This window comes from Amblyomma maculatum, chromosome 1, assembly GCF_055883805.1.
Source record: "Amblyomma maculatum isolate TAMU_Amacu chromosome 1, ASM5588380v1, whole genome shotgun sequence".
NCBI classification, from domain to species: Eukaryota; Metazoa; Arthropoda; class Arachnida; order Ixodida; family Ixodidae; genus Amblyomma; species Amblyomma maculatum.
Window position 1 is genome coordinate 397,006,510 of NC_139344.1, and position 10,033 is coordinate 397,016,542.

The 10,033-nt window shown below is 50.8% G+C and overlaps 1 protein-coding gene across 1 annotated transcript; it reads left to right on the forward strand.

The window, feature by feature from the left end:
• Nucleotides 1-4,171: 4,171 nt before the first annotated feature.
• Nucleotides 4,172-9,937, forward strand: LOC146208646 (uncharacterized). The gene is made up of 2 exons (XM_084579017.1): nt 4,172-4,396; nt 7,853-9,937. The coding sequence occupies exons 1-2, from the start codon at nt 4,172-4,174 to the stop codon at nt 9,935-9,937; spliced, it is 2,310 nt and encodes a 769-aa protein (XP_084435143.1).
• The last annotated feature ends 96 nt before the right edge of the window (nt 9,938-10,033 follow it).

Consider the following 10,033-nt stretch of genomic DNA (forward strand, 5'->3'; position numbering starts at 1 on the left):
CTAACCCGAGCGAGGCGACGTGTCTTAAACTTAACTCTGTAATGTTGTGTTCATTTGCTTCCAGTCAACATAAAAGGGATTTCACAATGGGACTAGCCAGTCCATGTCTGACTAGTTTGCTATAGCGACTGAAATGCAACGCGCAGTTCCAAGAAGCCCAAGTAACAGAGGCAATAACGGCCATGTTTGCTGCCGCTTCTTTATCTATTTTTAAGACTGAAACGTGGAGGCTAACCAAGAGGGTTCTACTTAAGTTGAGGACAACTCAGAGGGCTATGGAAAGAAAAATGGTAGGGGTAACACTAAGAGATAGGAAGCGTGCAGAGTGGGTCAGAGAAATAACTCAAGTTACTGACATTCTAATGGAAATTAAGAAGGAATGGGCATGGGCAGGACATGTAGTGCGAATAGGGGATAACCGATGGTTCAGTTCAGTTCAGGCGTTCAGTCGTGTCCGACTCTTCGTCGGACACGACGGTAGCTTAGGGTAACAAACTGGATTCCAAGGGAAGGAAAGCGTAGCAGGGGGCGGCAGAAAGTTAGGCGGGCGGATGAGGTTAAGAAGTTCGCAGGGGTCAAGTGGATGCAGCTAGCACAGAACCGGATTAAGTGGAGAAATATGGGAGAGGCCTTCGCCCTGCAGTGGGTATAGTCAGGCTGATTATGATGATGATGATGATGACTTCCAAATATTCGCTAGGTTACGCGTTGCGAGAGTTTTTATCACCGAGGCATGTTCCGTATTATTATGGCTTGGACTGTACATACAGTGCGCCAGTGCTGCGCTGACGCGGTCATCGTTGCGCCAGCCTTCTTGTCGACTTGACTTCCTCGCTGCTCCGCTTGGACAGCGGAGACAGCTGCGGCGAGCAACCGCGCGACGATGCGAGTGGTGAGAAAGCGAGGGACTGGTGCCCGCTAAAGCCCCTGGGGCTTTAGTGCCCGCGCGTGAGCTTCGTCTCCCCGCGCCCCCTCCCCTTACCACCTCCTCCCCTGTGGTGGTCGGTGATCCAGCTTCAAAAAAGGGGACGCGAAAAACAAAGAAAAAGAAGTGTGTGGTGCAGAGTCTCCTATTCTCCCCACCCTCCCGTCTACGGAGCAACCGTAAAAAAGCCCCACCGCTGAGCCCGGCAGCTCTGGCCGGTGCGAGAGAGGGAAGGGCAGCAGAAAAGGGAAATGAGGAGCTCACTGTGATATGCCGCGTGCTGCCAGTTTGCCGAACTAAAAACCCGTGTGCCGGAAAGCTGGGCATTCCCAGTGTTCAGACGAGGCATTTGTCTTGTTCGGGGTGCCCATGATTTTTCAGTATTCTGGCAGGCTGGGGACATATTCGTCCTTTGATGTAGTTACGGTAGGCAGCCATAGAGTCTGTGATTATATAGGCGCAGGTGGTATGCGTGGTGGCTAAAGCAATGGCCACCTCCTTCGCCACTTCTATATTGTAATCGCAAACGGTGATGGCATCAACCAAATGTTGTTGGTAAATCACAACCGCTGCCGTGTACCCGCTTCTGACTTGCTGCGTCTACGTAGCAGAATTCAGTGTCCGTCCCGTACTTTTCCTGTGTGTATTTGGCCCGCGCCTTCCGGTGCCCTCAGTGGAACAGAGGATACATATTGCGGGGTAGAGGATTGGCTATGAACGAGTTTGACCACCCGGGCGGTATAGCCTGTTTTTGTACGAGACCTTGTGGGCTAGCCAGGTCAAAGTCCATAAGAACGGTCTGGCCCGTGCGGGTTGCTGCTAGTCGATCAATCTTGGTGGCGCGTTGGGCGGCAAGGAGTTCTTCGGCTGTATTGTGCACACCTAATTGCAAAAGGCGTTCTGTGGAAGTGTTTTGGGGCAGGCCCAGCGCCTTTTTAACTGCGTTTCGTATAAAGACGTCAATTTTCTAATAGTCTCCCGTTTTGAGGTGCAAATAGGTTGTCGAATACACAGTTCTGTTAATGATCAGTGCTTGAACCAGGCGCAGGGGGTCTTGTTCGAGCATACCCCTGTTATAGCTGGCTATCATACGCGCAACCTACAGACGTGTTTTTTGAGCCGAGTGAGGGCGCACCGATTTCTGCCCTTGTCGTTGATATAAAAGCCTAGAACCCTGATGGTGTCCTACTGTGGTATTGGGTCTCCATTGAGATTGACTTCAACAGTGGATCTACGTTGGCGGGAGCTGTGTAGTACCAGCAACTCCGACTTTTCGGGGGAGCAAGTAAGGCCGCAGTTAGCCGCGTATAGGCTTGCACGATGGTTACGGCCTCTTCAAGGCGGTCTTCGATTTCTATGGTAGAATAGGCCGTGGTTCAAATAGTGATGTCATCCGCGTAGAAGGCGTACCGCAGATGTAATACCTGATTTAGCTGGGCTGGGAGTTTGATTAAAGTAATATTGAAAAGGGTGATAGAACAGCACCCTGCGGCGTGCCGCGTGTGCCTTTTGGCTGGCTTGTGCCAGACCGAGGCCGGCGTAGACGGCACGACAGTGAAGGAAATGTTTTACATATGCATAGGTTCTTGCAGCGCAATTGATGTGGCTCATATTTTCCAAAATAGAGTGGTGCTTTACGTTATCAAACGCCCCCTTGAGGTCGAGAGCGAGAATTGTCCTGAAGAAAGGCTTGTTAGGGGGAGGGGGGTTGTAGGGCCGCGCCCGAGGATAATCACTTGCAGATGCGCGTCTCTGCACGACGCCGCCACCCACCTGTCTGCTTCTGGTATTGTAGAAGCGGTCCCCCTTCTACAAGCGCGCCGCGGGTGGGGAGAGCCGATCGGACCGTCGGCGCCGGATTTGCGGGACCGTTTTAGCCCGAAGGTCATTCATGGGAACATGCGTAGCGGAACGTGCTGCCGGGTGCTCGCATGTATGGCACCCTTCGTACTGACCGGTAGCGAGCACCCAAATGACCCTTCGGCCTTTTTTTACACTGCGACTTTGAGCAGTGCGAAAGGAAGTTTATACTATCTGCAGATGCGACAAAAGAGCGCCCGAAGAAGCATTCAGGAGTTGACTCGGGTATTGTGCTCAGAGCGCGTAAGCTAGAAGCTCCCCTTTAATCCGGCGCCAGGCCTGCAGAATGGCGGCTGGTTGATCTTTCACTTTCCATGTCGTTGCTCGTAGTGGTAAACACGGGTGGCGCATTGCAATGCACTGTGGAAAGGATTCAGCCAGCAGCGGCAGCGTGGATGGGGCGGCGTAGTGCGGGAGACAAGTGGGAAGAGTCTCCCGAGAGGAGAGGGTTCGACACCCTCACTGGGAAAAGTTTCGCTGTGCTTTGTTTATTGTAATTTGTATTGCTAGTGGGGCCCTGGGTTAAAGGCTAAGGCCAACACATGGGGCTGTGCCCATCTAGCATATTTCCTTATTGGACAGTTGATGTGTGCGCCTGGCCTCTGAAAATGACCGCCCCTATTTCTTTGTTGTGTGAAGGTGTAAAATAAGACGTGATCCAAGAGAGTTCAGTCCAGTCTGAGCTGGGGCTCCATGCGTAGGCATGTAACGCGGCTGTTCTGCTTAGGCTTTAACTAGTTAGGTCGAAGAGTAAAGTAGCGCAGTGTTGTTTTTTGTAAATTCATTTGAACTTCCAGTTTTACTCTCTGTATATATATATGTCATGCTGTAAATATATGCTCTACCATCCTCACCTTCAAGTACGCCTCCTGGTCTTCTCTACGCCGAACTACATAACAGGAAGGGTTTAAAGAACCTTCCGAAAAGGAACGAACGACATAAATTCTAACGGGGGTATGACTTCTTCCTTAAGCTGGAGGAGTATACCTTGGGTGGATAGGCCGGGCCGGAATCCGAACATGGTGTGTGCGTACAATTCATTTTCTTCAAGATATCGGGTGAGCCAGGTACCGCCTACTCCACGACTTTCCCTACGCAGGAGGTGAGAGAGATGGGCCGTAGATTGTTAATAATTATGGGTTTGCCCGCGAATGCGAGAAGCATGGCCCAGTGCCTCGAGCGGCGGCAGCCACGCCAGCAGCCACGAGCGCGCGCTCCGATGCGCGTTCGTCTGCAGCAGCAGCAGCAGGCTCCTCGCGCCGCAGCCGCCGCCGCCTTGATCCCGGGAACGTCTCGCTGCTTCGGGCCGCTGCCGATCGATCGACCGCCACGCTGACCGCGAAAAAGGTGGGCCTACGTCCCCGCTACGCCTGGTCGGAGCCGTCCATGGCGAGCGTCAGCGAAAAGCGCATGCTGGTCGGCTTCGACGATCTGGGCATACCGGACTGGACCCCCGTCGAGTTCCTCACCTTCTCGCGGGAGATCAAGCTGTGCTCGCTGTGCGGCGTCGTCTCGCCCACTACGGCGAGCGTGGCCTGCAAGCATGTCCTCTGCAGCTTCTGCTTCCGCCAACAGGAGGAGGGCCCCACCATCGTCTGTCCCTTGGACAAGGTGCGGCGCGCTGTACTAATGGCAGCTCAGGCGCCATGTTCTTCGTTTTAAATGTTTTGCTAATGATCATGCTGCATGAACGCGGATGGCCGCCCGCTAAGAAGGCTCAATGGCTAGAGCCTTCGACAGCTGATCCAGAGGACTTGCGGTCGTGAGGCACGTTTAAATCCAGACGAAGCTACAGCTTGCGACTATAATACTTGATTCTAGCCACTGAAGCGCGCGACTTTTCTGTAGCGCGATTTCATTGCAAGTTCAAAAACCCGGTTTCAGAGTTATAACAACCCCAGACACCACTACTCCGGCGACTTTATCTGGCTGCACTTCGTCTTGCACTTCCATACACATATTAAGGGGCCACGACCATAAAAAAGAAAATTAGAGGACGCTCGAGCTTCCCTGTAAAAGTAAATGCGATAGCGCCTTTAAACACCGCCTACTCAATACGCGAATTCTTAAATTCTTCGTTTAGCCCCGCCGGAGTAGCGCAGTGATTAGGGCGCTCGACTACTGTGCCCGAGGACGCGGGATCGAATCCCGGCCTCGGCGGCCGCCCCTCGTTGAAGGCGAAAAGCAGGCGCCCGTGTGCTGTGCGATGTCAGTGCACGTTAAAGAACCCCAGGTGGTCGAAATTGCCGGAGTCCTCCACTACGGCGTCTCTCATAGCCAGAGTCGCTTTGGGACGTTAAACCCCAAAACCGAACCAAATTCCTCGTTTAAGTAGGAGCTCGGGAAAAGGAAGGCGCCATATCTTACTTTTCGGTAGACACCTACACTTAATTTGTAAATGCTTTTTTTTTAGGAAAGTCGCCCCGCCGCGGTGGCGCAGTGTTTAAGATGCCCGGCTACTGTGCCTGAGTACCCTGGTTCGATCCCGGCCGACGGCGGCTGCGTTTCGATAGAGGCGGAATGGAGAGGTGTCCACGTGCTGTGCGATGTCAGTGCACGTTAAATAACCCTTAGGTAGTCGAAATTCGAAGTCCTCCAGTACGGCTACTTTCTCTTTCCAACTTCACTCCCATCTTCCCCCTTGCCTTAGGCTCGGTTCATGTATAGACCTATGTGGACACCTGAATATGTGCTGGCACACTCCCTAAACTCCAAGCCATTTTAATGCGAAAATAGGTTTGGTTTGGGGGGTTCAACGTCCCAAAGCGACTCAGGCTATGAGAGACGCCGTAGTGGAGGACTCCGGAAATTTCCACCACCTGGGGCTCTTTAACGTGCACTGCCATCGCACAGCACACGGGCGCCTTGCTTTTCGCCTCCATCGAAAAGCGGCCGCCGAGGCCGGGATTCGATTCCGCGTCCTTGGGAACAGTAGTCGAGCGCCGTAACCACTGCGCCACCCCGGCGGGGTTTAATGCGAAAAATACTAATCCGGAAGCTTAGGGCCTTTCAATAATAATTGGTTCACAGAAAAGGAAAGGCGCAGTATCTGTCACAGTTGTTCTGTGGACACCTGAACCGCGCCGTAATGGAAGGGGAAATTATGGAAGTTTAAGCATGGCTTGAACCTAGTGATAAGCGAAAGCAGAGTGTTGCAGCGACAGCCTGTTTAACACCCACTTTTCAATCCGCGGTTTTTTCATAATTTTTATTTAAGTTAGGTTTTGGGGAAGGGAGGAGCCTTATTTATTTGAGTGGACTCCGCGGAGTCGTGGGCACCTACACCTAACCAGGTTCATTTTGTCTTGTATATTGTACATTGGTTTATAAGAAAAGGCGCGGTATCTGTCTACACTTAATCATGTTTTCATATTTTTCATGTATATTGTACAGTGGTTTATAAGAAAGGGAAGGCGTAATATGTGGCTTTGACCGTCAAGGTTGTTCAAGGTGACACCGCACAACCCATGGCTGCCTCTCCGTTTTATTCATAGGAAAGGCGTAGTACCTGTACACTTGCTCTGTGGACACCTGAACCGCGCCGTGAGGGAAGGGATGAAAGTTTGAGTGAAAGTGGAAAGAACGGTGCGGCCGCGGTAGAAATTGGTGCCACGGCGAAATCGCTGCATCGCGGCCAATGAAGCTTTCGCGTCACAAATTAGCTATGGTTTAGCTTGTAGTTAAACCTGGAGTTACGCGAGAGCTATCTGCATGGCTACGCTTAGGTTCGGCTTGAAAGTAGACATGGCTTTTGCACATAATGGTTTACTCTATGGTTTCAGATTTATTTACGCCATAGGGGGAACTTTTAATCACTAAAGTGCGACGAGGCAAAAGCGTCTGTGGTTCGAAGCCCTCCACAACGGCACCTCTTCTGTTCTCACTACCACCTTTGTGATGACGCGATAGCATAAACTGCTTTAACCGAACCGTATGAACGTGTCTGCGTGGCCTAGGAATAACGTGAATGCAAAGGTTTTGGCAGGCTGATTGTGGTATCACCCTCCCGTATAGAAGAAAAGGCCCGAGTTCCCAACTATTCTAGCGGTTGCTAGGCAACGGCTCAAGGTCAGTGCGACCACGACGAAAGTGCGATCACGGCGAAGTGGCTGGCGTAGTGTAGCTCTCGCTACAAAAGGTGGGAGTGAAAGCGAAAGGGGTGCTGTAGTCGAGGGCTCCGGAGTAATTTGGACCACCTGAATCGTCTAAAGTTTGTATGTCCGGTTGATGTAGGTGTCACTGAGGAGTGGGGCAGATAAAACTTTTCCCTTTCCCCCAAAACAAACCAGGTAGACGTAGTTCATGAAGTTAAGCGTCCCAAAGCGACGCAGGCTTTGAGGAGTCATAGTGGAGGGCTCCTGAAACTTCGACCGCGCAGGCTTTGAGGCGTCATAGTGGAGGGCTCCTGAAACTTCGACCGCGCAGGCTTTGAGGCGTCATAGTGGAGGGCTCCTGAAACTTCGACCGCGCAGGCTTTGAGGCGTCATAGTGGAGGGCTCCTGAAACTTCGACCACACAGGCACCTTGGGAACAATGCGTAATGCAAATTGGTGTACAGGAAAGGAAATTTTCAGTATCTGTCGCACTTCATGCTGGATCCTTGAGCCGCCCTTTATGGGAAGGCAAGGCGGGAGGGAAAAAGTTACCGGAGCTAGCAGTCTACGGAATAATTTCCAGCCCCCTACAGGGACTTTACCTGCACTGACATCGCTAGGCCAGTTTCTCTGTGGTAAACTGCCAACCAAAACAATTCAAAACAGTGCTTTCGCATGCCTTAATCGGTCAAGCAGAGTTAAACCGCGGATTTTTTTCCTACCACATTCCGAACACTGCAGACAAAACCCGAGCCGAAATTGGGTTACGGCGACGGCTTTTCGATCGAACGAGCTTTATAAGCTCTTACACAGTGTTCGTGCACGATAAAAAAAAAAGCGCGTAAAAACGAGCCATCGTGGCGGTTTAATGCATTTCTGCGTTAAAATGGGCGCGGTACCTGTCTCAATACGAACACTCACCCAGCCTGTGATGGCTATAGCGCACATGATTGCGGCTGTTTCTTGCACGCAGGTGGAGACAGCGACCAGTAAGGCCAAGTTCGAGCGCAATAACAAGGACCTGCTGATGTCGCTTCGTGTGGCGTGCGTGAACCGCCGCAACGGCTGTCGGTTCCTGGACACCTTGCGGGGCATGAAGGAACACTTGAAGCAGTGCGAGTTCCAGGCTGTCCAGTGCCAGATGTGCGGCAAGAAGATCAAGCTGCACGAGGTGCCCGGTCATGCGCGCAAAGATTGTTCCCGCATTCCCAAAGGTGACGGCAGCAAGCGGGTCGCAGCGCCCGCTGCTCGACCAGGATCGCCGGCGCGCGCCACTGCCACCCTTCAGAAGCCCGCTGGCGACCAGCCAATGGCCATGGGAGCGATGCAGAACCAAACGTTATCTACTGCATCGTCGCCAGGGATGCCTCCGCAAATGCTCATGCAACCAGTGCCCATGGCGCAGCACCAGATGATGGCTCCGCATATCCAGGCGGCGGCGGCACAGCAGCCACCAGTCATGCAGCAAGGAGCGCGCTTTGAAGAGGTCGCTATGCTTCAGCAGAAAGTGAACAAGATGTCTGAAGAAGTGCGCAAGATGGCGGCTAAAATGCAAGCGATGAAAGATGAGACTGCTCGGGACCTAGAGGTCATCAAGAAGGACGTGCAGAAGTTGAGGAACGAGAAGGGCGACCACAGTGTACTAGTCAATGCCATTTCAGGGTTGCGGAGCCAGATGAAGGCTGACATGGCAGATGTGACAGAGGAGTTTGAGGCAATTAAGGATGATATGAGAATCTATGGGGCCAGCATCGAGGACTTGGCAACACTGAAGGATACCATAGATCAGAGGATCGGAGACATCGTCATGAATGTGGAATCACTGAAAGATAGCATGGAAGGGTACACAATGCTGAGCACCACAGTGGCTGAGCTGAAGAGCTCAATTGTAGCTATCCAGGATATGAAGCATGTTATGGAGTTTGTCAATGACTTTGAAGAAACATTACTTGGGGATATAACTGGCAGTTCTGGCGACAAGAAGAAAGCATTTACTCAACAAGTCGAGATGCTAAAGAAGTGTGTGGAGGTAATTGATGAGCTGAAGTCCACTGTAAAACACAAGGACATGGAGCAGGTTGTTAATGACCTGACAACCATCAAACATGACCTGGAGAAATACAGTGTTCTTCATGACAAAGTTGAAGGGATAGTGTCTGATTTGGGTAGCATGAAAGAAGTAGTGGAGGATGCTGGTAATTTAGCCAAAGGCGATAATGCACGTGTTGAACAATACCGCACAGACCTTGAAAAATGTGAGGCAGAAATAAAAGTTCTAAAAGAAACAGTGCAAAAAACTGATAGCACCATAGCCCAACTGAAGACTTCCATGGAAGACACAAAAGATCAAAATGAATTTACTAAGCTAACTGCTGAAGTTTCTGGCCTAAAAGCGAAACTTGAAGACTATGATCTTGTGAGAGAGTCACTTCAGTTAACTAAGGATGCAAACAATCGTATCGATGTTCTGTCGGAAGACCTTAACAAGGTCCGTGAAAAGATGCTCGAGTTAGAGAAAAGTGAAACAAGGAGTGGTGACAATGACAAGAAAATGGATGACATAACTACTCAGTTATCCAACCTCCAAAGCACAAATGATGACATTCGCAGGCTGCAAGTCAGTTTGCAGACGCTGAACAAACGTTTCAATCGCAAGACAGAAGAACTGCAGGCCAGCTTTGAAGCCACTATATCAGAAAAGATTGAAGGTTCAAAAAAACCTAAAGAGTTGGCAGATTTGCAAGCCGCTCTTACAGAAGTCAAGAAAGATGTCCAGCTGTTAAATGAACTGAAAGAATCATTATCAGAAAAAAACACAGCTCAAAAGGAAAGTCTCGATAATGTAGTTAAAGATGTGAAAGAACTCAAAGCGAGTATGCAGACCCTGCAACAATCGTCCACATCACTGCGTGAAAAAATGAAGCGTTATGACGAGATAAGAAAAACTGTGGACGTGATCAAGGAAGATATGAAAGATTATCAGGAGTTCAAGACTAGTTTTGACAGCCTGCAGAAGGCTGTAGACAAAAAACTGACAACTACAGAGGACGAGAATTGAGGCTTTCGCCCAAGTATACCGACATTTTTGTCACGACCACACGTGGTTTCCTGGAAAGTGCAGTCCAGATGCAAAAGAGGCATGTAATAAATGCTT